Source organism: Tasmannia lanceolata, unplaced genomic scaffold (genome assembly GCF_043159265.1).
Source record: "Tasmannia lanceolata isolate RefF3 unplaced genomic scaffold, GAP_Taslan_0.1 ptg000008l, whole genome shotgun sequence".
Lineage (NCBI taxonomy): Eukaryota > Viridiplantae > Streptophyta > Magnoliopsida > Canellales > Winteraceae > Tasmannia > Tasmannia lanceolata.
In genome coordinates, this window is record NW_027518685.1 from 24,660,001 (window position 1) to 24,687,969 (window position 27,969).

Here is a 27,969-nt window from a genome sequence, read left to right on the forward strand (position 1 = left end):
AAACATTTTTTCTTTGGGAGATGATATTTTCACCTCCTCTGCAGTCCGCATTCGCCCCTCTTATTCCGTGAACAGTGGGCAACTTTAATGCTTTTTGACGTCAAATCACGTTAAAATGGGGGCGGCAGGGAGGGTGAAGATATCATCTCCCTTTTTCTTCTCTTGACCAGTAGCTGAGCGTCGTTTTCCCACCCAGCTGACCAGCTCCTTGCCTCCTTTCCAACGAAGCAAAATCCTTGTGGGGCCCACCACACCCCAAGTGTAAACCGAATCATTATCCGCACATGCTCCCCAATGCAGATATGTGGCGCGACAACTGGTACTTGTTTTCTTTAACGGGAAAAGTTTATCTGTCATATGCCGAAATTACCCTCCCGGTCTGTCCTATTTTCTCTGATACGCGATGGTATTTTTGTCTCCCAGTCTTCTTTTTTGGGTGAATAGGGCGATGAGTTTGTCTCTCAGTCTTCTTTTGTGGAATTTCCGCAGGAAACCCCACGTTTGGTTGCTAGTTATATAGTGGGCAAAAAAGAATCCCACAAACCAAAATAACCCTGCACGAAATCCAAAGCTGGAAAAAAAAATTCCAGGAACCAAAATAATCTCGCACGAAATCCGAGGAACCAAAATAACCAAGAGAAGAACTTGTCCTCCCAACGGTTCAAGCAGCCAAACAACAGGATTTTTATTTTACCGGAATTTTTTTTCCCACCATAGTCCAGTCAACCAAACATGGGATTTTTATTTTACTGGGGTACTTCAAGGGAGTTTTTTTTCCTACCAATCTCTCAGGAAGTTTTTTGTTCCACAAAAGTCCGAATAATCAAAATAATTCTGGAATCCAAACGGATCTGCCTACAAAATCACATTTACAGGGGGGCGCATAATCCTGGGGTGGGGGGGAACCATCTCTCGATGAATTAGTGAATTGTCTATTGATGCTGGGATAACCATGTTTTGATAATTTCACTAAGGGCTCCTAATGGATAAATCGAATCCCCATGTGTCTATCTCTCTCCTCTTTGTCTCTCTAACCTAGAGGAGAGAGAGACACACATGGGGAGTCGATTCATCACTCCCCTTTCACTAATCTTGTCTTTTATCATTTAAACAGCCGACAAAGGACATTCTTCTAAAAACTCTTAAAAGGCCAATTAAAAAGATAAGACAAGCTGAGTTTGTGCAATTTCTAAAACATGTTGGTGCAAATATCAGTAGCAAAAAAAAACTCGTCTTGTAACTCTCGTTAATGGGATGGCCTTATTAATTGACAGTTATGCCCTTTAGCTGATACGAGATTTTTCGATTGTGTAAGGGTAACATCGTAACTTTGCACAAAAATTCGTTTCCGGTTCCCACGTGGAAACGAGTTGAGACTCGAGACAAGTCCGAGTGCATGATCTGTTTATTTGCACCGTCTTCAGACCATTTCCTCGAATATCGACCGTCCATCTCGACTGACTCTCACCATATTCCACCACGTGTCCAGATTCTACTGGCTAGTCGGCCTCGAATTAAAAAAATATCTTTTCTCTTTCTAAAGAAAACTTTCCTTTTTTTCTTCAGCTCTCTGCCCTTACAGTCAAAACCTTCAAACCTCGACGCTCAGAGGTGAGAATTATCGCCCTCAATTCATCGATGTTTATAGTAATCATGAAATTCTGAAATCTTTTGTCATTTATCATCTTTGATTTATTTGATTCGAGACAAAACATGAGAGGAAATCACGTAGTTTGCTCAAAGATTTCATGATTCATGTCTACATTTACATTCCCCCCTTTTTTAATTAGGGTTTTGCTAACTTAGGGCACTTGTTAAGCTTCATTTAATTGCCCTTGGGATCTTGAATTTACACATACTTTGCGACTTTTACACATGTTTTGAGATTTCCCCCCCTCAAAGTATGTGTAAATTCAAGATCCCAAGGTCAATTAAATGATACTTAACAAGTGCCCTTAGCAAAACCCCTATTTTTTAATGGCAGCAAAACCCTTTTTTAAATTATGTTTTTTTTGGAAATTGGACTGTTTCTCCTAATCGTGATCCTAACTTATGATGGGTCGGATTGCATTTTTTTTTAAATGTTTAGAGTTACAAATCCAGTACAGATTTGGGGTTTCTGTGGATGCGGGTTTTTTTTTTTTATGAGTATGAAATAGAGAGGAAATCTACTATAGGAGTGGTTTGAGCCTGAGGATTTAGAAAGGATGGCGTGCCGAGGGTGCTTGGAGTGCCTGTTGAAACTTCTAAACTTTCTGTTGACACTTGTCGGATTGGCGATGGTGGGTTATGGGATTTACTTGATGGTTGAATATAAAAGGGCTTCTTCTGATGCTGGTCTGAGAATCCCGGGGAGCGATGATCATGAATTTATAATGCTGGGCCGGCCTATGATGCTTGCCGTGTCTCTCTCGACGAGTATTCTCGATAAGCTCCCAAAGGCTTGGTACAATTTTTTTTTCTTTTTGATTAAATTGCTTGTTAGTCTTCAATTAAGTTTTTTAGTTGGTAGTTTTCTGTTATTCTATGAAAATGCACTGAGTTAAATTTTGATTTTGTTATCAATGGCTATTTAGTGGTGGTAGATAAACATAGAGCATATTAATACATTGCATTTGGGCAGATTGATGAATTGAGAATTTTAAGGTCGTCGTCTACCACTGCAAAAGAATAAAACAGAAGAGAGTTAGCTACATACAGATGTGACTGATGTTTACCAAAACAATGCACTGGACAAGCGCTAAGGATGGTTGCATGCGTGCGTGCGTGCATGCCTAACCTATTTATTTGAAGCTCTGCCCAAAAACATGAATATTCAATTCCTCATAAGGATGCCACTAATAATAGGCTAGAATTGTTTTATGTTTCGATCTATGATTTGTGGACACGGACACGAGTGTCATGTGTTGACACGGACACGGAGTGTCGGACACTACAAACCTCAAAATTTTTGAAACAGTGACACAGCTAAAATACAAAGTATATATAATCATGATTTGTAGATACAGATTCGTGTGTTGAGTTTCGATATGGATACAAGTTGTCTGACATGACAACATCTAAAAATCTAGAAATTGTGACACGTGCATACATATAAAATTACTCATTACTATCATAATTTGTAACTACAAATATGATACATTCAACAAATTAATAAATTTTAGAATTAATCAACTATAATATGAAACAAATATGAGAAAATCAAATAGTAACGCATTCATCAATTTAATCTAGTTCTCTTCCGTCCCCAATATACAATGAGAAAGGGAGACGAATATGATACGATGAATATAATATTGGAATATGAGTTTGTTTAGGGTTTTTGGTTTATGGCAGCAAATATTAGTTAAAGAAGAGCTAAAAGAAGAGTTTATAATAAAAGAAGACTTAATATTAAAAGAGGTAAACACAATATTCAATAATAAAATTGAATGTTACACTTGACACGGTACAAAGACGTGTCCACCCAGCCACATCAAGTCTAACACTTGTAGCAATACCTTTAAAAGTGTCCAAAGGAGTGTCGACACGCGTGTCGTATCGGATACGGCAGGACACATGTGCCGGCAATAAATTTAGAGTGTCAACTAAATCATAGGTTTTGACACACACACAGACACACATATTAACTTCCCTTTATTAGTGTGTGGCTGTACTTGCTATCCTACTTTGGGCTCTGAATATTGGAAAGGGATTCCAATAATAGTTTGCCAAGGGGACATGCTTGGTTAGTAAAGCATAACCTTGTTTTTTGTGTCAACCCATTCCCAACTCAAAAACCTAGTAAATAAATCAGCTAGTCGATCTTCAAAGTTTTTAAAAAGAGTAGATGCATCTCCATTTTGAATTTCTCTCGCACAAAATGACAATTTACTTCAATATGCTTGATACATCCATAAACCGCTTGATTGGAAGCAATATGTACGACCTCATGATTGTCACAAAACAAATGCATAGGTAACTTCACTAGAAATTCCAACTCTTGTGATATACCATTAGGTTTATGGTAGACCACGCCCAAGGGCAATATGTTGATGCCCATTAGGTTTATACAGTAGACCACGCCCAAGAGCTCTTGTGATATACCGTAAAATCCATACTATAGCTTCTCAATGAGGAGCTCTCGGACAATCCATGAATTTACTCACTTTATTGCAAAGAAGATATCTGATTTTTGTAATGGCCAATTAGTTCAATTCCCCTCTAAAAGACAGTAACTAATCGGATTTTCAAGCAACTCTCCCTCATCAAAATTAATCTTAGTATTTGAATCCATTGGAGTCTCAGTAGACCCGTCTCCTCCAGCAAGTCCACATACATCTGTCGAGATAAATTTATCCCAGTGTTAGATCAAGCAACCTGAATATCAAGAGATTATCGAAGCTTTCCCAAATCTTTGTTGTGAAACATGTGTAGAAGGAATGTCTTCAATTCTTCAATGCCTTTAGCATCACTGCGTTATGACTGTGGCATCAACATTTATCACTAGAATAACCCTTTCATACTTCGAATCATGACAAAAAACAGACATTCATCACTAGAATAATCCTTGCTTACTTCGAATCATGACAAAAAGCAGAGCGATTAAATTGGCACCTCTTCATTTTTAACTTCTAGCACAACATCACTAAATTTGCCAAAAAGCAGATCCGTGTGTAGCTCTTTGTGAGCATGCATGCCTTCATCCTTTCAATAGATCCATCCACCATAGATCCGTGTGTAGCTCTTTGTGACCAGACATGCCTTCCACCTCTCAATAGACCCATTCAGGTGAAATATGTGATTAACAGTATAAACCAAACAAAAACTAACAATAGACTTCCTGATCAGGAGCGAATCAATTTTCCAAGTACCATCGTTATGAAGTGTATCCTTCTCATCTTTTATTCCTTTCCTCCACCGAGAATCAGAAATTTCCTCCTGCATAGACTGAGGAGCAACCACCAAGGAAAGAGTTCAAGTAGCAAAGATGAGAAGGCAGACATGTATTGAATACGAATTTATCAAGAGGATGAGCTGTAAAACAATGAGATGAGGAACTTGAGTCTTTTTTGGAGATACGCTTAGCTTTTTGGATAGCAATAGGAGCATCAAATCAATGGAAGCAATAGGGATAGGTTTTCTAGATGGTAACCAACTATTACTACATCATGATCTATTGGTGCCCGAGTTGGTGGTGAGAGTAGCACCTTACTGGAGGATGTGGACAATGAGAGTAAACTTACGTGATGAAAGGCTTTGAAGCTTGTGTGATGAAAGGCTTTGAAGCTTCTAAGACAATAAATGAGTCGACAAGTAGAAAAGGAATACAAGGCAAATTTGCATCAACAAATTGAATTTCATCCTGAATAAGAAAACTGATTAAAAAAGGTAACATCAACAAACAAAATGACGACGCAACACTGACAAACAATTTAACCTTTGATTTTGAGAATAAACCAGAAAAACACATTTGACAGCTCATGGATCTAACTTGTCATGACATGAACCTAACCGTTGAACAGAAAAAAACACAATCAAAGATACGAGGAGTATGAGGGAATAAGTGTGTACAGGGAAATAAATGGAATGAGTCTTACCATGAACAACCGATGATGCCATTATGTTGCTTAAAAACATGTAGTTAAAATAGTCGCACTCCAATAAACTTTAGGAACTTTCATTTGAAACAACAAAGCATGAGAAACCTCAGGAAGGTAACGATTTTTTTTATTTTCAATGTATGGACACATGACATGTGGTGTTTCATACCATGATCAACAATAGATTAATAAAATATACAGGAAATATATTCCGTGACATTGTCCCATTACATATGAAGGCACCAAGTTTTGTTTTAATCTCTGTATGAAAGGATTTAAAAATAGAAAACAATTCTGAATGGTCCTTCATTAAATACAATCAATTCATTATGGAATAATCATCCACAGAAGTAACAAAGTACTTCAAACCCGAAAAAAGAGTTTACACTGATAGGATCCCAGAAATTCACACGATCTAACTAAAATAGACTAGTGAAACGACTATTAACTGTAGATGAAAATGAAAACTCTTTGGTGTTTACTAAGTTGACATGCTTCACATTGAAACAACTGACACATAGATGGAACTAATAGCTTCAAACAACGTAACGATGGATGTCAAAGACAATAGTGCCAATGAAGAGGAGAGTGAAGATTGCAGTGTAGTGAGCTCAAAAGCGCTACCATCTTCAAAATAATAATGACCTCTAGATTCCTTTTTTTTTTTTGAATGGTAATGACCACAAAAGAATTGATAAAAAGTTACTGAATGCTCTCCAACAATCCTCCCCTTCGTCCTTGGATCCTGGGAAACACAAAAGGATGGGTAAAATGGTACAAAACAATTAGTTGATTCTTGCACCAGAAACACAGGAAGTAGTACCATATGCAAGGACCACACATTGAGTAGAGGACAAAAGATTGTAAGTTGGAACACATGCTTAGGTTGCTGGTTATATGATCTGATGCTCATGAGTTAATAATCCCAGGGTTAGAGGAGGCGACACAAGTTCTTGAGGGACATGACTCAGCGGGAGCAGCAATGGAAGAAAATGGTTGAGCTGCAGACTTAGGAAAAAAGTAGGAATATTAGATATAAACATCATCTCACTGGTATCTGGTTGTGGAGCTGATAACCCTGAAGCTTGAGATGTAACACCATCAGCTGTGTACACCACATGATTGCTGGTTTTGCTTTAAGACCCCAATAAAAATCAATAATGAAAACAAATTCAGGATCCACAATATCTGCCTCGGCCTTCATGTGACTCGGTACGACTACGCAATTACAATTTTACCGCCTCCATTACCACCAATCCAACCTCCGTGGCCAACACCTCCTGTCACTGCAAGATCAAACATGTCAAAAAAACTGGCCCATCAGATTCAAACATCGACACTCGTGGAAGCTTTAGAGAAAACTTCTGGCAAAGATGGGAGCTCTGAGCCACAGGGGATTTGGGCACGACATTAAAGTTATTTGTCTGACATTGGTGAGCTGTGCTTCCGAGGAAGTTGGTTGATAAATATTCAATTCTTTGCAATGATTCATCATTTCATGTTGTGTATATGTCTTGCATTATGGTGTGATTTATTACCATGACGGACTAACGTGCGCTACACACATGTGGGTCGAATTGGGGTTGCACGGGGGAGCGTGCCCCTGCTGGGGTTTCCGGAGCAGCACTCCGAAAGGAAAATTCAATTTCAGGTTTGCACTAAAGGGTATTTTGGTAATTTCTTGATGTAGTGGTATTAAATTATTAACCTACGCCATATATTGGGGTTACGGAGTGTGAGGTTTTGTGCGTTTCTTGGCTGAGAGGGAGAGTTTGTAACCCTAATTGAAATAGTAAAACTCTACTCCTGTGGACATAGGCACACTGCCAAACCACGTAAATCTTGTGTTTTCAGGCTTTGTGTTTGTGTTTCTTACCCCCAATCTCTCAATTTTCTACATTTCAGATCAGAGTAATAATACAGTGGGATTGTATTTGAGGCTCTTGTTACCTTGTTACAGACTAAAAAGTTGATATATTTTGGTGATGTGGGATCCTGAATATCTTCCCAAAATTTTCCTCTAAGATATTTCAACTTTCCTTTGTCGATGAGGAAAACTTCGACAGATCCCACTGTACACAGTTACTACCGTTAAGTTTAATGAAGGTAACTTGGATGTTACAATAATCCGAAGGGATGAGCATTCCAGACCTGTGATCAAACTTCATCTCCATTGCAACATACTCTTAAAGCGTAGATCGATAATACATCTTCCAAACGTCTTCCCAGAATTTTCCTCTAAGATATTTCAACTTTACTTTGTTTAATGAAGGTAACTTGGATGTTAAAATAATCCGAAGGGATGAGTATTTGAGACCTGCAATCAGACTTCATCTCCATTGCAACTTACTCTTAAAGCATATTACAAAGCTGAATAATCAACAAGAAACTGTCTTAAATAGGCTGCAAATTTCTTTGAGGAAATTTTATCAAATAATTGTGTGCATGAACTGTCTTGTGAACCACATACCACATTTCTTTGAGGAATTTCTTTGTACAAGTGGTGTGCATGAACTGACTTCCAAACAAGATAGTCCACTGACCACTTCCAGTCCCCAGACAAAGAACAGTCCATACAAGAGGCATAGAACCGACAACACTAACACATTGCTCATTAGAAAACTTACCTCTAGCCAATATTGATGTTGCCAAACACAATCCCATGAATAGTTATGTTTGCATGACCCAAAACCAGATCCCAAACCAACCGCCATTGTTTACATAGAGATGATGATAAAGCATGAAGACAACAACACCTTCCCCCTATTTTCACGAGTATGGTTTTAAATTTCTATCGTAACGACACAAAATGACCTAAACAATGTTTCCACTTCCATCCCCACTGAAACACATACCAAAGCCAAAACAAAAGTGTAATGGTGGTATACTATATCAGTTACACCCCCTCAACCCCCTCAACTTTCTGACATTCTCTAACCCTGAATTTTAAAAGTCACCAACTACACCCCTTGTGGTTTCAGTTTGTATGAGGTAGACCCCTTCTTTTGAAACACTATCAATGCTAATGAAGACCCCATACCCGAATCCAAACACTACCAAAAACACAGTGGGCCCACATTGTTTGGATGATCCAAAGCATTCATTTGATAGGCCCTGACATAGATAGGGTGTGCCCAAAAAATCAGCTCCATAGGATCATCCTAACCCTTCCATCTGTGGAGGAACTGTCAACTGAGGGGGTCTACCTTATACAAATTGAAACCTCAGGGGGTGTAGCTGGTGGCTTTTAAAAGTCAGGATTATAGTTGAAAATGTCATAAAGTTGAGAGAGAGGGGGTGGGTGGGGGGGGGGGGGGTGGGGGGTATCTGTATTTTCCCTAATTTTATTAAATTATTTATATGAATTGCAAGCGAAATGTGATGTATGTATTATGTTTAAATTTTATATAAATTATATTTGAAATGTAGCATTTACTGAATTATTAGACACATGCGACAATGCATGTCACTATGTGTTCGTTATTGTTAAACAATTATGGGCGTTTTTTTTTTTGCTTTTGTGATGGTTTTTTAATGTGTATTTCTGCTTATTCTAGCGCTTCCCGAAGTTTCATTTTAAACGTCCATTTGCATATGGTTCCATGCTTTTCCACGATTTTATCAGATTTGCACCGAATTTTTCATCCGGAACCGACATGTTTTCATTTCTGTCATGACTGAAAATAAAATGCATCTGCATTTTCATTCAGGCGTCCAATGTATCTGCATTGGCTATCATAGATGACACTTAATACGGCTTCGAAATAACTTAATTTTATATAATTTATTTGTATCATAGCATGTGGATGTTTTTTATCATACTGGAGCATCAGCAGCTTTAGAAGCATCTTTGGCACACATCTCATATGCTACCTCATAGCTTCAATGGTTTCCAAATACTTAATCCAGATATTATCAATGCATTTCTAATCAGTGTATTTTTTAGGATTTGAAGTCTCCATGATGCATCCTACTAGATAAATGGTTCAGATCATGCTAATGCCATCTAAGTGGATCCAATTATACCCCTCTGTAGTATCACATATAGCAGCTTTTCATTGTATCATTCTCCTCCTTAGATCTCTCACAATTTGAAAGATCTTCAGAATTCATCCAATACTAGCCATCATTTATGAATTTTCACACTTTATATCACCAAGGCACCACCTACAGAACCAATTAGTTTTTAGCTTGGATTAATTCAGTAGGTTTTTATTTATTCACCTTTCTGGGTACATTAGCTAAAATTTCCATTGTGTTTTGCAGGTTTATTTACCTATTCATGGGGATTGGTGTTATTCTCTTCGTAATTTCATGTTTTGGTTGTATTGGAGCCATAACCAGAAACAGTTGCTGCCTGACTTGTGTATCCTGACTTCATCTGCATATATCTGTTGAATTGGATTGCTTCTATGTTTCTAAGCATTAAGCATTAGTTATATTTACCCAATAGGCAAGCACGAGTGGTCTTTACGTCATGGGAGATAATGTGAAACACCTTTTGACTTTCTGTCCTTTTTGTAACTGATTATGCCCAAAATGAGATTATTATCCAGTTAATTATTTTTCGCAAACAAAATATTCCGTCTCATCAATGTTGACAGAGTTAGATTTGTAAAAGCTGCAGGCTTTTTACCATGTCAAACTGAAAGCTAATAGACAGATACAAGTCAGGGATCTAGATTCTAGACTCTAGTGACATGGCATTAACTCAAATGTGCAAATAATTAGAGTTGCTTTTCTACCGTTCAAAAAAAAAAAAGAGAGTTTCTTTTCTGTTGTTGAAAATAACAATAAATCCTGCTCAAAGAATCCTGTTTTACTCTACTATATGCGACTTTTCTAGTTCTCTTAAAAGAAGCACCAGTAGTTTGCACCACATATGGCATTCCATTAAAAAATTGCACTCCCTTTCTTAATTTTGTCAGATCATCTAATTGAAAATCTTAAAAAAAGTTTTAAAAGCTGCATGGTTTGGCCTCTTTAGAAGAGAACTATTTAATAATAACATTCAGGAGCATATGGGGTTTATTTGCCTTTCTTCTTATGGTAGGTAAAGATGAAGTTTGAACCCCCGATCTCAACACGCTTGGGAGCATTTTGTTTGTTTGTTTGCTTGTCATACCACTTCGTATATCTATTGATTAACTTCTTTTCATATTATTTCCTTTTTGACAGAAAGAGTTACAATTGCTAACACATGCTGTATTTTTTTCTACAAGTAGATTCTTTTTAAGAAATGGTTTTCCTTAACTGGAGCAGTATTCTTTATTGGTGATCCTGTTGATATTAATAGAGCTGGGATGTGCAGCTTTCATATATTTTGACAAAAGCTGGGAAGAGGTGAGTTTTATTTGTCAGATAAGTTGATTTTACCACCACCCCCATCCTTTCTAAAATATAATTAATTACCGGCATATTGACCATGCAGACAATTCCTACTGATAAAACTGGAGACTTTGACATGATCTATGATTTCTTGAAGACGAACTGGAAAATTGCAAAATGGGTCGCTCTCGGAGCTGTTATTTTGGAGGTACCACATCTAAGTCCACCGATTCTTCATTTGGATTGCTTTTATGTTTTAACTGAAATGAGAATGATGTAATGGAGCAATGCCTTGACTGTAGGCTAATATATTGCCTTTGTCATTTGTTATCACTTGCAATGCTAAAATTATGATTGAAGCCCTACTATCACGGTTCACTGTGCACATTTAGATTTCTAATTGTCTGACAACTTGGTAAATGTATTGAAATCCTATATTACTTTATCTGTACAGAATTATTAATTCAATTTAATTTGTCATTTTTATGTCAACTTTAAAAAAAAAAAAAAAACTATTGAAAAATTTTCTTCTATCTAAACTATGATTCTAATAGTAGTTAATTAGCGTTGACATAATAGAAACAAGTGGATCAATCTGTCATAGACTTCCTTGCGTGGATTAATCCCATGTTCTTTTTGTTTGTGATTTATTGCCTATCGTGATCCTTTTCACCCTAACGAAAGCTTATTTTCTCTAACCGCCAGCTTCTAAATAAATGTATCTACCATTTTGTCCTATAAAGTTTCTAAAGACTTGCTTCCTTTATGATTGAATAAGGTTAATCAAATGACAACTATTAAATCTTTTATCGATTTTGAATGCACCGAAAGAGTGAGCAACAGCTGGGCACACTTTGTCCCTATCTTCAGCTAAGCATGGTGTTTGAAGTGTCTTCGCCATATAAATATCTAGTAAGATATGCACATGCCCATGTTGGTATGGTCTTTGCGTTTGCAACTAATATTCTGATGCCCCTTTTGTCACATTGCCATAAAAAAAATTAAACCTCGACAGATGGACAGTGCATTGTTTGAATAGACCCTTCTTTAATCATTTAGAGTTCTAGGCTTCTAGCTGCTAAGTAGCTTGATCTGATGACTTAAACAAAAGGACCTCTACTTTTCCACCATGTCATCAAATAACCAAATAAAACGTTTGCATTCTAGCATGCAAATGAGATCCACTGGCATTGAATCTATTTTACTTGATCCCAAGAATTTTTTTTGGGACATACTTCCCTATCCCTTCACTGAAGAGGAACGGTATCATGGTGCGACTGGTTTGCACCCACATGGCTCAGGGCTTCTCACATTTGTAGTATTATCAATATTTTGCCTAAAAACCTTGGTCCTGATCTCATGCCCTGTAGTTATCCAGAATCAAAGATAATTATTAACAATATACTAATACTTCATAGGTGCACAGAAATGCCTCCATAATTTTGAAGGATTTTCATTTGCAAAAAAAAATGTATTGATTCCGGTGATTTTTTCCTCTTTTCAGAATAATATTAGATTTGGTTTATGTATCCTGTGATGATTGGTGGTACCCTGAGAAATGGATCCTCAGGCTTGGCAATGTTATTATTTTCATTTTTGGGTTGGGTAGGAACTTGAGGCCCTTATGGGACCTAAAGCAAGCAATATTAAGGAGAGTTTCTTTTGGAAATAAAAAAATTGGTAAAATTTATTAGTATCTTAATCTTCACGATCTTAAATTTTTTTCTGTTATATTCTTTTATGATCAAATAAATGATGCTTCTGTCAGAATAAGCACATCTTGCAGTCAAATATAATGTGGCCCTTCTGTCTTCTTTGCCACGTTTCCATGTGGTATCCTTTCTTTTGCTTGGGAGTTGCTTATAGACAATTTAACAGCAAAGAACAAAAATATGCAGCTTATACGGAGAAGTTCTGTACGGGTGGCATTTACGCCAATTGTGAATGTTTCAAGAAAGACTGGTTTCAATAGGTTTCGAATGTAACTGAAAGCTCATCAAACAAAGCAATTGCGTTTTGGTTTTTCAACCCTTCAATGACCCCAAGTGACTTTTTTATGGTTTTTTGCTGATCCATTATCGTTTCTCGCGTGTCCCCGGAAAGGCAAGAGTCGGTGCGAATTCTCCCCTTCCCATTGCCGGAGCAGGACACACATCAAAAATAGAAATGGCATAAAGAGCAGAAAGCAGAAAGAGATAATATGGAGGTGACACTGTAAGCACTTTGTCTGTTAGTCTGGGGAGATGAGGAAAAAAAGGAAGGGATTATAATCAGTACTCTAGCTGCTCTCTAGGTCATGGGCAGTAGTTGTCTTTGAGGCTTGAGCTGTTAATGTTTTTAATTCCAGTGCTTCAAGCTGGGCTTTCAGCATTTTACTAGCGCCTTCACTGCAAATATCTAAGGCACATTAAAAAAACACATGGAAAACCTTCTATGCATTATGTATATTGAAGAGAGGCTAGGTGACCCATATGTGATCCAGGACTTTCTCATGCATGAAACATTTGGATAGGCATCCCGTTTCCTACATAAGATTATTTTATTAATACGTTGGATTTATTCTTTGGTCTAACAATTTGTATGCCATCGATGATATGCAGGCACTGGTATTTTTGTTAGCTCTTGTGGTAAGGGCCGCAAACAAACCTGCCGATTATGACAGTGATGATGAGTTTATAGCCCCTCGGACTGCAATTCGTCAGCCATTGATAAACAGGCAAGCTGCCCCTGCAACCGGAGTGCCTGTGGCCGGTGCTTTAGATCAGCGCCCCAGCAGGAGTGATGCCTGGAGTGCTAGGATGAGGGAAAAGGTGCACCCATTTGGCTGAAATCCTCTTTTTCCACTGAGAATAATTGCCTTCTTGCATGTTTTAATCTATCTTTTCTTATTGTTCATTCTACAAAACAGTATGGGCTAGATACATCCGAGTTTACATACAACCCCTCGGAGTCAAACAGGTTCCAACAAACGGCGGCACCACCTGCGGAAGAAAGGAGTCGTTGCAGCATAATGTGAAATTTAATCACTGAAATTCGTGACTGAACTTCTAAGAAAGACAAATTTTCTAGATGCTGGTGTGCCAATTTCTTGAAAATGGTTTGCTGTTTCTTTTTTGCTGGGTGTGTAGAATAGACATCTTGAGTTATGTTGAGTTATCTTTAATTTTGTACCCAGACAATGGTGTGCAAAATTGGTTATCTATTTCTTTTTCTGGCCCTGTAGAATAAGACTTTTTGAGTTGTGATCTTTCATTTCATGAGAATTCACATTGTTAGCCTGACACTTCGGACTAGATGGTGCAATAGTATGTGATGCGTACCTGTGTGTGTTCTGTCCTGGTTTTATAACTGGGTTACATAGATTTAAAGTTATTCATATTCTGAATCTTCTGATCTATTTGATGCTCACAAATTTAACTCGTCAACAGAATTCCTTATATCTCCCTCTTTCAGTCTTTCTCTCTCTCAATGAAATACATCTTTTTTTGTTTCTTTTATAAAAGAGGAAGGGAATGATATTTCTACCATTTCTTACTTTCAAATCGTTGCCCTTTTTTGTTATCTTTTCCTGAAAATGACTTTATTTTGAGGATTAGACATAGAGTATGCTAACCTGGTGGGCTCAAAGCCATGTCCTATTGCGAACTGGTAAGTGCTAACTGGTTCATAATAAGGTTCATGGTAGAAAAAAGGGCGGCCCTGTGCACAAGGCTCTCGCTATTGCGGGGTCTGGGGAGGGCTACTTGACACCAAAGAAGAGTTCGACCCAATGCTTTATTTCTGTCTTAGTTGATCCTGATTCGACATTAGAAGTATATTGCTTGTTCGCCAATAACCGAATACTTTTTTCTGTAAAGATTGCATATTTGATTCCATCCATAAATCCATTTTCTTCCCTATGAGTTCCAATATTGATAAGAATTCTAGTTCTTACTCTTCATATGTTATGGTATGAATATACCATACCACCCCTGCTTTGCAGAGAGGCTGTTTCCGTGACTCGAACCTGTGACCACCGGGTCACAATGGAGCAACCTTACCGTTTTGTCAAGGCTCGCCCTCTATAATAAGGTTCACGATGATATGCCAAAATTAGCTAGTTATGAATATTTTCTTCTCACTGTCTGTATATTTATGCCTAATTTGTTTTGGATTTTGGGAATTGATTTGTGCAAAACTGATTATTGAACTCAAAATTACGTTCGTTTGGATTTTGAGGATTGATTTGGAGTCCCACAACTGATTCTTGGACTCAAATTCCATTTCATCTGATGCATAATCTCAAACTCCGTGGCGCTTTGGGACGACATTGGTATTGTAAGGAAATTTCTTGATGAACAGATCGGACATGCTATTATTCCCTTTGCCGAAGGTTGCCTACAGAGCTGACCAAAGCATAGTTAGGATTTTATAAAGAGTTCATTTGATTGATGAGATAGCAAGAGAGTGGATTGATCCAAAATAGCATGTCGAACCTTAAAACTTCTTATGATTGCCTATCCCTTCGACTGGTTATCTCTATTTAGTACTCAGCAAACTTTGATTATCAGGTACTAAGCTGGTCGTATGCCCGATTTCCTTATCATTTTCTTTTGAATAATTTTCATTTAAAGGTATAGGAACCCTACCATTACCAGGCTAGCAAATAAAAGTGAACCCAAGAAGTTACCATAGGAAAGGTTGGTTTGAGGGTTCCCAACTTTGATCTCATACCCATTAAAATCCGTACTCCATAATGAACGGTTAAGATTAACTGTTGCTACCATATAACAAGCTATGCGTCCCTTAGGCCACGTTTGGATACCCACAAGATTTAGATTTGGATTTCTCACATTTGCGGTTTAGATTTGGAACTCCATCGGATCCTTCGATATACAAACCAGCGACAATAGTGAAAAGATATATCTGATTTTCAAATCTTTTTTGCGAGACATTATTTGGAAATCCATATTTGTGACGATTACCTTTCACCCTTGCTTCTCGTGGACCTTGCGGCAGCAACAACAGCAAGACGTATGTATTTTGTACCCAAAGCTCAAATCCAAATCCAAATACGAAAACATGAGGTATGGTATATTATTTACATGCGGGATTTGCTAGGGTCAATTGCAAAAGGCATTTGCATGAGAGAGCAGCCACCTCATTAATAATAACAAAATGTGTTGGAAAGTGAGCCTATGTGTCGGCTCTCTCATGCAACAGAGGTTCCACGAAATGCCCTTTGCGATTGACCATAGCAAATCCCTATCACCCGGCGTATGTTAGCGTAAACCCGCTCTATTATGTACTAGCTCTCAGGTTTAGGGTTAGGGTTTCAAAGGAAAACGGCAATCAATGGCAGCGAGAACGGCACCAGTTGTAGCGGCCGGAAATTTCGAGGTTTCGCCCCGAAACGGGAAGCCTTCGTTGCGTTTCGCCGTTTCGAAACCGTCGTGGATCGTCAAAACTGAAGTAAGTTTCGTATCCTTTTCTCTTCCCTGATCTATGTTTTTCGGTGCTACTTATCAGGGGTGAAGGTTAAGGTACCGTCATCTACATGGCGTACGTTAGCAGAACTCTTGTTTTTCATCCTTTCTCAGTGTTTGAGCTTGAAATTTGAAATCCATATCAGAAATTTGAAATATTCTGTTTGTAATGTTGGGTAGTCATTCAGTTGCATGTGCATACATGAACTTCATAAACTTGTATTTCCTAATACCAAACCCAAAACAATATCAAGATGATTGATGGATGGTGGAAAAAGTTTATGGGTTTTGAATAAGAGCTGAATTAATGGACTAAAACACAATGGTATTAACTATTAAGGGAATTAGAATCTCCCAGTCAATTTAGCTGTGTGATGATTGATGGATGGTGGAAAAAGTTTGTGGGTTTTGAACAAGAGCTGAATTAATGGGCTAGAACACAATGGTATTAAAGGAATGAGAATTTCCCACTCAATTTAGCCCTGTATATCGAAAGCCCCTTATCTCAGAAGTATAGAATTCTCCCTATTGGCAATTGTAAGAGTGATTGAAATGAAAGATAACTCAAGATGAATCAGGATTGGCTGGTCATTGAGTTGCATGTGTATACAAGAGCTTTATGAACCAGAATTTACTAATAGCAAACCTAAAACAAGATCAAGATGATTGATGGATGATGGAAGCAGTTTATGGGTTTTGAATTAGAGCTGAAGTAATTGACTAAAACACAACGGTATTAAGGGAATGAGAATCGCCCAGTCAATTTAGTCCTGTATGTCAAAAACCCCTTATCTTGAAGTATATAATTCTCCCTATTGGCAACTGTAAGAGTGATTGAAGGCGTTATAGATTACTCTAGCAGATGGCTGAGAGATATTAGTCAAGGGTATAGTTGAAAACTAAATTAAAGTTTTGTTTAGGCATTCTGCTAGTTTGAGAAGGGTAGTAATTGAAATAGTGAAAGAATTTGAAGATATTTCTTTGCATAACTGTATAAATATAAGGTTTTGGGTTCTCTAAGTTGTAGGAATCTTAAGAATGCAGGTTTTTGAGAACCATTCAACCCTTGTAACCCTTTTGAAAGAGTACATACAAGTAATTTGAAAGTCCTGGGGAATTTGGAAAAATTTAGAAATCCTTGTAGGTTTCTCCAAAAAAATTCAGAAATGCTTTTATCGCCTTTTTTTTGGAATTATATTTTAAACTCCATTTTAGTGATGATTTTATAGTCATTTGAGGGGGCATTTAGTATTTTTTAATCCTTGCAGACTAATGTGATGGTTAAAAACACACAGGAACCCCTCATTTTCGCAATTGCAGAGCTCCTTTTTCTAAATTTTTAATTTTTTTTGAAAGCATTCCACCTGTTGTAGTGTCTTTTTCAGAAGGGAATCCTTAAATGGACTGAACACTGGAACATTCCATTCCAGCGAGCAAAACGAAACGCCCACTGGAGCAAAGTTAATGACTAAGAAGCAGACAAAAGCAAATCTGTGTGCAAACTTAAAAGAACTATTTATGGGCAAAATCAAGCTCATAGAGTTAAGTTTGTTGAAAGGCTAAATCAAGCTCTGCATGTAAGAGGATACATGAAAGTGTTTGTCACGTTACTATTTTATAAACGCACTAGGTCACACATGATTCTCTTATTATTTTATGTTGATGATATCATTAGAATTGGAGGAGATAATGCATAAATTCAGAAGCTGAAAAGTGGACTTAAAAGAATTTTGAGATGAAGGATTAGGGATTTGGGATACTTTCATTACTTCTTGGTGTGGTAATGGAGAGAACAAAGAAAGGATGATTCTGACACAGATAAAGTATGCCAAGCATTTCTTGATAGGCTTTATATGTTAAAATGCAAGCCTATTGCAACACCAACAATCTAAAATATGAAGGCTTGCATAAAAGATGGAGAAAAACCGGTAGATCCCCAGATGTATAGGAGCATGGTTGGGGCACTTTAATACGAACTTTATATGACCTAACATTACCTATGCAGTGAATCAAGTGTGTCTTTTATGCACCATACTAGGCAAGAACATTTACAAGCTGCTTAGAGAATCATGAAGTATTTTAGGGTAGATAAGTTTTTCTTTAATATTTTAAACAAATTGAGGTCTGGTTGGAATTTTTTAATTTGAAATATTGGCTTAGCTAGTCTTCACCATTTTACTGTGAAAGACACTCGAAAAATCTTGAGAAGGTATCACAGCCATCTCTTTGCCACCACTCCTTTTTGGACAAGATGCGAAGGGGTCAGTTTCTGTGGAGAACTTGTAGTGATGTACAAGTTAGTTATGTGTTTGTTACCAATGATTTAGGAGATGTATGCATCATGAAACAAGGAGAACGGTATTTTGTGAAATATTTATGGAAGCGGGAGGCCGTTGTGGTTTTAGGTATTGATCTTTCAGTAGATCTTTTTTGGATCAATAATGATTTTATTAATAAGGAAAAAGCTTTTAGACAAATTAAATGGGACATATTGCAGTGGGAAGAGAAGAACTTGACAAAAGAGTTACCTGGATTTGATAAGATGGACATGGAACTCCATATATCCAATCTCTCTTCCATTGAATCCATGAGTCTTCAAATTAACTACTTGCCTTTACTAACCTAACTGAGACTGTAAGAGAGAGTCATCCTCCAATCTGATTAGACGCAAAAAGTCTGTAGAGAAGGCACTCATACCTTGCAAGAAGGCTGCAATCTTTGCCTCATTTAAATCAAAAGAGAATTTACTTGAGAAGTTCCTGTTGTCTTTATAGAAAGGAGACTCTACGTTTAGTAACATTCCATGTCTATAAATGAGAGAGTTTTAAGTTTTAACCAAGGGAAAAATAAAAAAAAATGGAGGGAAAAGTAAGCATTATGTGTGAGTAAAAAAAAAGTACTTTGATGTCAGAAGAAAAGTAGTAGAGGATCTGTCATAGTATTTTGAAGCATCTTAATATAGAGTTGGCGTCTCTATTTGTATGTGTGGATCTCTGCATGGCCACCTGGCTTTGAAATTCAAAATTTTCTTGTATTTTTTCCCTTCTGAATGCTCATAACTATTACTTTATTTCAAAATTTCTCTCTCATGTTGAGGTAGAGGGTTTATAAAAATTGCTACTAAGTTTTAAATTGGAACAATTTGGCATCAAATCTTTCACTGGGAGGTAGTAGTTCAATTTTTTCAACAATGGATGTTAAAGCTTATGAGCTTTTCCTATTAGCTGAGGCCAGCTTCACTTATGTCTTTATACGATCAACAGAGACTTTTCTAGAAATTTCTCTTTATAAAGTTCAGCACCTTGACACCCCAATTGTCGGGTGCTTCTTTCAGAAGACTTTTCTGATAAATCGCTATTTCTCAGCATGTAAATCTGTTAAGACATTTGTGACCCAAACACATCCATCTTGGACGTCCTTACCTAATTGCCTAGTTTGATAACAACAATTAGCACACTGCTCTTTAATTTGCAGCATTAAAAAAAAATGCCCTTTTATTTGTTTTTCCACGTTTGCCCTTTTGACAAAAATGTAAAGACAGCCTGAGGCTGTAAGTTTAAATTAAAATTTCCTAGAAAACCACCATCAACACGCCGGGCAGATGGAATGCATTATTTAATTCGAAGGGCAACGGCAAGTCGGCAACAACCCCTGCTACGAAGGCTAGGGATACGCGAACCACTAAGCCATTGGCTAATTGAAGACCAATGCAACACCTATCTGATTTCATACACATGCGGTTCAAGAGCAGGGGTAGCTGGCTCGGGCGGAGATGGATAAAAATCACACTACAAAAGTGTCCCACTTTTGTAGTGTGAGTTTTCTACGAATCTAACTAATCTATACTAGAAAAACAAACTCCTATATTCTTTAATACAAGCTATGGCGTTGAATGGTGCTTGATGCTCAGGTCATCCCCATAACACACACTGTATTCCACAGAAGTCTGATGTGATCTCCATCAATTAGTTTGTCTTGGGATGCGTAGGATATCAGCATAATGTGACGCTGTATTGTTTATTTTTATCCTTCCATACCCTCCCTCATTTCCTGTATTCTATTACAGTTGCAAAAGTATGTGCCATTAGATTCTTGAAGGCCAGTGGTACTGAATTTGAAATATATGACTGGAGTGCTGAAGAAAGTGAGAGAGAATTGAGCTTCTTTGTAAATTGTACAATGAAAATGTTTTTTGTTTTGCGTAGACATATGCTGTTTAGCCATGGAAATCTTTTTAATTTTTGTAATGTATTACTCGTGCAGTCAAATGTCTGGAAAGAAGAAAGGAAAATGCCATATCCGCCTTGTGTTATTTGCAGAGGAAATGGGAGAGTGGATTGCCAACATTGTCAAGGAAGAGGTCTCTCATAGTTCCTATTACATGTCCAGAATGTGCTGGATATATATAGGATTCATGGTAAATGCACTCCCTGTTTTATAACAAACACCCTCTTTCAACAGATTTATGACTATTGTAAAATTTTAGACAAAAATGATTTGTTAGTCATAAAACCACTAGAAGGGGGGAATTCTTGGTAAAATAGGGGGCCACATTTACTATGAAGGTTGTTTGAATTGCAAGAAAAAGATATTAAGTTCCATTTTATTTTATCAACACATTGATTTCCTCATCTTGTTATGGATTATGGTAGGAAGGACGAATTGTGTACATCTTGCTATGCTTCCAAAAGGAAAATGGCCTAAATGGTGAGGTACCAGATTCCAATGCTGTATCTTAGTGCTCACATGATGATTTTTTAATTTTCTAGCTCTTATGGCTACTGCATGACTTCTGTTAGGTGCAAGACTTGCGGTGGGAGCGGTCTCGGGTATTGCTCCCGTTGCCTTGGGACAGGAGAATACAGGGACATAATGGGTTTTCATTTCATGAAGATGGATGCCAATCCTTCTTGGAATTGCCAAGAAAATGAAGCGCCCCAGTAACCATGAGGGTATAACCCGAAGCGATCAGTTGTGGTTATAAGATGTTTGGGATTCTGAATCCATTCGAATGAAGAGCAAAAGCTACAACATGTCTCATGTAAGGATCTTATACTTATTGGGAATGTTTGCTTTTAGGAATGATATATGCATTGAATCTGGTTTTATTGTATAGCAAGCTATGAGATGGATAAACATGGCTGGATATAACCAGAATAGAGATTTCTAATCAATCAAAATTCTAACCAAACAGAGATTTCTGAAATTTTTGTTTCTATTTTTTTTTTCTTTTGCCAATTTTGATTTCTTTTTTTGTTCTCTCGACTTGCATGTCTTTTTCATAAGCCTACTAACAGGTCGAGGTAAGTATTTATTGTTTTTTTGTGATCTTTTAGAAAATATCTACCCATATGACATTGTCGTACTATTATTTACATCCTTTTTAACAATTTTTAGTGTAGTTTTACGATACTGATTCACCTGTACCACAACACAGCTCAACGCGTGATGGCTTGGGGTGGCAACGGTTCTGTTTGACCCCCAAACCGAAATTTGAATTTTCGGTTCGGCCAATCTCGCCACCCCTTACTCATAATCATTGGAAATCGAGGGCAACGGTTCATTTTGAAATTTGAATCAGTTTAGTTCTACCAAACCAAAATTTGAATCGCCAAAATTGAAACGGTTTGGTAAAACCAAACCGAAACTGAATTTTTGGTTCAGTTTCGGTTCGGTTGGATTGCCACCCGTAGACATTACAAGTTTTATTTACACCCTTTTTAGGCAGATTTCCCCTCTTTGAATAGAGGATATAGAAATTTCCCTTGCATTTATTAGTCTAAGCAAGAGACAATATATCTTGATATTTTTAAGGCGATGACTTTTCACTCTGGTAAGATAATGCACCCTCCTTGTAACATAATTTGACGTCAAAAAGCATTAAAGTCTGCCCACATTTCACGTTAAAGGCGGTTGCATTCTTCCTCAGGGAAGAAAAAACGGAAATGATTAATGCGCCCCATTTCATTACCTGGGACACCCAGCTATACTGTCTATGACTCTGAAGGGGCCTGATGTACTTCACATTTGAAGGAATGTAGTGATCTAACTGCAACTGACTGCAACGTACAATGGAGCAGGGTGCGGCACATTTTTATCATTTCCCCGAAACAATCATCTCCCTATTTTTGCCATTCCTTGATTCAAAGTCTCTTCCCAACTCAGTTGAAATAGCAAATACCTTTCGAGGAAGAACCCTGGTTCTGCTTATTGTTGAGGAAATTTTAGGGTTTTATATGGGGCATCATGTGAAGTAAGTCATTCGCACGTTCCTTACTAGAAGCCACTGAAAGACTCCAAGATCTTTATTAGATGGCCTCCGGCCCTTGATCCATCAAGCCTCATCTCACTTTTCACCAATAGAAGCTAAAAAAGAGTTTTTAATGCTTTTCAACCTTTTTTAATTTATCATTTAGCAAGGCATGCAGCCTGGGTCGAATCAAGTTAACCAACCTGTACATGACCCAATCTTAAGGTAAAAAAACTACACAGCAAACACTGGAGTGCAGAAATCATTTCCCAAAATGATTGGCAAATTTCTTTTCCTATGAACCTTAGCTTTGCAAAACCCAATGTTAGGATCATTGATCATTTTTAAAAAGGGAAATGCCCTTCTTTTCTTTACATGGGTATTACGGATCGGAACTGATTTGATCTTCTTAGAAGAAAGATCAGCCTTTTGACCCGCTTCGAGGGAAGGGTCATTCATCCTCTGTGTACAGAGACACACAATTGCTGGAATAATTTATCCATTAATTTGAAAAACGGCTGATTACAAATTACTTATAACAAATAATACCACTTTATAAGCAAGAGATTTGATCCTAAAGACATCATGAAGAAACAGTAAAAGCTTGCAATTCTTCCCTTGCACCTATTTCTTCACCCTTATTACTGGTTAGGTTTATAGACTGTTTCTCTCAACAAACAAACAACAAGAGTTGGGCTTCTCCTCAAACAAGGAGAAAAGGAAGCAAATATAAATCTAAGGGTAATCTTTGAAACAAAAGCTATCCAAATCTAAATCTATGGGTTATCCAAACGGGCCCTTAATGACCACCTTTAGCTTGGTAGTGGGTTTGTTTTTCCTTCAATTTACAGACTCTGTTTCAACTTTCAGAATTTTTATCCTATATTGTGTAGTATCTTCTTTTGGAAATAGAAAACTGAACCATTTTATTTCACAAGATCAGAGGCAAAATGAAAGTTAAAAGAAAATCAATAGGCATCGATCAACAATTTCTGAAAAAAAAAATAGATATTACTTTCAAAAAATAGAAAAAGAAAAATACTAAGTAAAGAAACGAGATAATAGGGTTTTTTTTTGTATGGGGGGGAAGCGATCAGAACCTGTCGGGATTCACTAGTAGCATCACAATATTATATCAGTGGATTGACAGACCATGAATTTTATCATCACTTCGCTCCCCCTTTCCCTTTCCCTTCCAAATTCAACAATATATAAAACCCTAAAAAGAAGAAGAAGAAGAAAAAACAGAAATTCATAAATAAGGGAAATGAAAAATCAACACTTGGGAGTTTGAAAATAGGGGAAATAAGCTCAGAACTTCTTAGAGGTTGTGTTAGCATCACACGAAGAGACCCCCAAGGGACTCCTCTCAACACAAAAAGATTTTCATCACAGCAAACTAAGATAAATAATAGTAAACTCTGAGAGACAGGAAAACTAAACCTAACCCTAAAGAGATTGAATGGAAGAAGAAAAACTAACCCTAAACCTAAACCTAAGAGAGAGAATGAAAGAAGGTGATGTTGGGTTGGTATTTATAGATGAACAGGGTTGAATGAGAGAAAACCCTAACCCTAACCCTTAAGAACTTTAACACCCTTTTTCACATGACATTTTTACCCTTCTTATTCCCTATAAAGACATTGCAACACACAATATACGCACGTACCAAGTACCTCGTGTGTAGTTAGATATGGCCTTGGTCCCACTTTCATCAAATGGTTCTAGACCTTTTGATCAAGCATGATTGAAAGGCGTCCATTAAGATCTTCAAAGATTTGATGATTTTTACACTCATTGATCTGAGGAAAATAACCATGTTCGGTGTGATCACCCATCAGATCAATCAATGGCCTCATCACTAGTAGGGGTATGTAGGGGTGCAACTTGGCTCGGATCCAAGGGAACCTTTTGCTAAAAAATGAATTGAAATTTACCCAACTTGATTTTATGGTAAAAGTTAGGTCGCTCAAGATCTTTGGTCTCGACCAGGACCCGATGAAAAAAATTGGATCACTTCTTATGAATCCGTTGAGAATGATTTTGATCTAGTTCATAGCCTATTAGAAGTAAAAGGCGCTCTGGTAGGATCCTCAGGGATCTTCTAAAGAATTGATTAATATGACAAGAATAAAGATAGAGTCCCATTCTACATGTCAATGCCGACAACAATGAAATTTATAGTGAGAGGAAAATCCGTCGAAACTCATGTTAAGAACATATCTTTCACGTGAAACCAAAAAACAAGGAATTAAGCTTATTTAAAAGAAGAAAAGGAGGCTCCTAATTATCTAATAACCTTCTCCTAATAATCTACCAAGTAGGCCTTATTGAAACTAGGGGTGCACCTTGAGTCGGGTTGAGTTCGGGTCGGATATGGGTTGAGTTTTCCCAACCCAGGTTGAGTTTGGGCTGGGCAACTCGATCCGAGTGAAATCTGACTTTTTTAATCACTAAAGTAAGCTTAAAAGGTCGGGTCGGGTTGAACTCGGGTCAGGTAGGGTTCGGATTGGAAAAAAGGGTTCCTCAGGTTGGGTTGAAAATCATCGGGTTGGAACTCAGGTCGGGTCGGGTTTGGGTTCGGGTTGGAACTCAACCCGATTCGAGTTGCACCCCTAGCTGAAACTCCCTCAAGCAGGGGTTGGTGATATCCCCTTAATAGCAGTGGGTGGAACTGCCAAGCCACATAAATCCTTCATAAATGATGGAATGAGGGGATCGAATGGTAGAAACATGTTAGGCCAGCAATTCTCCCAACCTCGTTGATGGCCTTGCAACACGCAGGACCCAGTCCCGCCTTGTAGAAGATGAAAGACTAAAATATTTCTTGCACAGTTGCACGCACCCTTCTATACTGAACAGAGAAGCCCAACACCCTTGAATCTGAGGATCCATCATTGGGGGCGGAAAAATCCATGGCCATTGCAGAGTTTGCTCATAGATGAGCCCTTGCTCGGCCCATGTAGCCCTGGCCATGCACAACAAGATCATGAGCACTGATATCTCTCTTGCTTTTCTCATCCTGGCACTTCTTCTTCCTTTGTTCTTGTTAGTGTGTGGGGTGTAGAGTGTGGATATATCTAGAGTTTTGATAGAAGACCAAGTTGATGGGAACTTACACTTTTTCTTTGTATCTTTTCTCACGGGTTGGCTGTAACTTGATTTTTTTCGGTTATTACTTTTGGTTGTTGATTATTATTTATGATCATGGTAACAGTAGATGCCTCAGTTTTTTCCCTTGTGAAAGGTAAAATATGAAGCTATTATTAATGAACACACCTTTCTGTAGTTTGCTGGCAAAAACTGCCTTTGAATGAACGATCTTTTCTTATTGGAGGACTTCTGGGGATGATAATGTACAGTTAAAAGCAATTGATCAGTTATATGTATTCAACTGAGAAATCTTCTCATTGGATGGCTTAAGATTGTGTCTTATCATGTGAGGTTTGGGCTATGGCAGTATGGCCCAACCTAATGGGGCTCATGGGAGGTGTCCAGATATTGTACTCGCATGGCCAAACATAATGTTGATCATGCGAGGAGGGTGCAAATATCAAACAGTCACAATAAAACTAGTCCCTCAGTACGACAGTTTGAGAAGTGCCGGAAATGTTTAGGACATCCAACTGGCAAGATTTTTCTGTGAAGCACAACTCTTTGGTGGCCCCCAACAGGAGATTTCTTTCAATCACAGTATAGATGCCATGTGAAGAAGGGAGATTGGGAAGAACTACGAGCATACGTAATCCTTACTATAGTGCAGTCTTCACAAAACAGAGAATGGTAATAATGATCGGCACCAATTAGCTTATGACTATACTCATCTGGGCCACAATAACATGATTTGCATTATTGATTCAATAGGTCCTACTGTGAAGATGGTGATCAAAGTGCCACCACCCATGGCAGAAGTAGAAAGGACCAACTTTCAAAATATTCTAGTAAAAATTTTCCATGACATGACAGAGGAAAGATTTCACATATATTATGTATTATAGACAGGTTCTTGGTTATGGGCTTTTTGCCTCTATAATTTCTAACCATCCATTAAAAGATTACCAAGATGGTTAAGATTATAGAATCGGTGTGAATGTTTGATTCACCAATGGTATAATCAGACTTTTCAACCACATGTAAATTTGAACATGCGCTCAATTCAGGCTTTCTAGGCCGCTCGATTGGAAAAAAGGTCAAGATTCACCCTTTCTCATCTCGAGACATCTTAAATTTTTGTCTCAAGATCCAATCAAGACATGGAAAACATCTGAATCCCCTAAATCAATATAACCTCTCCAATTTAAACTGTGCATAACCATACCTAATTGAAAAATAAGAATTATTCCATAAAATAGCATGCAAGAAAAACCATGTTATCTAATAAGACAGTGAGACGAACAGATAGGGAAAAAATGGGGTATTCATTCATAGGAGTTAGGACATGACAAAAAGGTTAGATTTTGGGGTATTCATTCATATTAAGAAAATATATAAGGTTTCTAACTTTGATTTTCTAATCTTATATTACATTTGAGACATAAATGGTTCATAGGACACGGGAATGACTGCTTACAGCATCTTAAATAACATGTAACTTCGTTTTTTTCGAAAGAATAAAACATGTAGAATCCCCAAATCATTTGGGGTGAATAGCCCAAAAAATGGCAGCCCAAAACAAGAAGAGATTACTTAAAACTTAAAATTAATTTTGAGGTATTGAAGTGAACTTCTCTGTTGTTTTTCACTTTTTCCTTTCTACAAGTACATTGCCAGTTGTTATAAGAAGGCTAAAAATGCAACTGGAGTTAATAATACAAACACCAGAAACATGGATCCAGCAGCAGAATAATCAAGCACAAAGTTATGCAATAATTAGCAGACTGATACAATCCTAGATCAACAGGGGGCTTTGGATCAAGGGTTGAGATTAGAAGTGGATAGTTTGAATACAAGTGATGAACAAGTCAGAAAAATGGGGACATTCCTTCTTACTTCTTCTCTCTATTCTTCCTGAAAATCCTCTGTAATTCCTCTTTTCTCTATCTCTGTTTTATGAATTTTTCTTCTATCTGAGTGTGATCTTGTGATTCATCACTTTAACCACAGATCTAAGAGGTCGAAACCATATCACAAATAGAGCGTTGTTTTGGTGGCTAAGAAACTGATGAGTTCCGAGAAAGAAAATGCTGCTTGGTTACTCACCTCGTACAGGCCACAGAAGTTGAAAAATGTACAAATTGTAAGGCCACGTTTAGATAACTCATGTTTTTGGATTTGGATTTGAGTTTTGGATACAAAATACAACAATCATCCTCGTGCTCTTGTTGAGAGAGAGAGAGAGAGGTCT

At 37.5% G+C, this 27,969-nt stretch overlaps 2 protein-coding genes and 1 non-coding gene across 3 annotated transcripts; 2 read left to right on the forward strand and 1 right to left on the reverse strand.

Moving 5' to 3' along the window:
• Positions 1-1,458: 1,458 nt before the first annotated feature.
• TOM2A (tobamovirus multiplication 2A) lies at positions 1,459-14,242 on the forward strand. The gene is made up of 7 exons (XM_077388807.1): positions 1,459-1,611; positions 2,090-2,446; positions 9,849-9,948; positions 10,845-10,925; positions 11,014-11,118; positions 13,511-13,720; positions 13,819-14,242. Exons 2-7 carry the CDS (start codon positions 2,208-2,210, stop codon positions 13,924-13,926), a joined length of 843 nt encoding a protein of 280 aa, XP_077244922.1. The 5' UTR covers positions 1,459-1,611; positions 2,090-2,207; the 3' UTR covers positions 13,927-14,242.
• A 1,823-nt stretch (positions 14,243-16,065) lies between these two features.
• ENA (DnaJ/Hsp40 cysteine-rich domain superfamily protein) lies at positions 16,066-21,581 on the forward strand. Its single transcript, XM_077388808.1, has 4 exons — positions 16,066-16,361; positions 20,639-20,735; positions 21,028-21,082; positions 21,175-21,581. The coding sequence occupies exons 1-4, from the start codon at positions 16,245-16,247 to the stop codon at positions 21,317-21,319; spliced, it is 414 nt and encodes a 137-aa protein (XP_077244923.1). The 5' UTR covers positions 16,066-16,244; the 3' UTR covers positions 21,320-21,581.
• Positions 21,582-23,714: 2,133 nt separating this feature from the next.
• On the reverse strand, positions 23,715-23,800 carry LOC143885703 (small nucleolar RNA snoR14). The gene has a single exon (XR_013253566.1). It is a non-coding gene; the product is annotated as a small nucleolar RNA snoR14 (small nucleolar RNA).
• Between the last annotated feature and the right edge of the window lie 4,169 nt (positions 23,801-27,969).

Bases quoted from the DNA above. Each gene is read 5' to 3' on its own strand.
- TOM2A (XM_077388807.1), top strand. From the start codon at position 2,208: ATGGCGTGCCGAGGGTGCTTGGAGTGCCTGTTGAAACTTCTAAACTTT. The intron at 2,447-9,848 runs GTACAATTTTTT...TGTGTTTTGCAG, and splicing joins GATAAGCTCCCAAAGGCTTG to GTTTATTTACCTATTCATGG. The intron at 9,949-10,844 runs GTATCCTGACTT...TAACTGGAGCAG, and splicing joins ACAGTTGCTGCCTGACTTGT to TATTCTTTATTGGTGATCCT.
- ENA (XM_077388808.1), top strand. From the start codon at position 16,245: ATGGCAGCGAGAACGGCACCAGTTGTAGCGGCCGGAAATTTCGAGGTT. The intron at 20,736-21,027 runs GTCTCTCATAGT...GGATTATGGTAG, and splicing joins CCAACATTGTCAAGGAAGAG to GAAGGACGAATTGTGTACAT. The intron at 21,083-21,174 runs GTGAGGTACCAG...GACTTCTGTTAG, and splicing joins AAAGGAAAATGGCCTAAATG to GTGCAAGACTTGCGGTGGGA.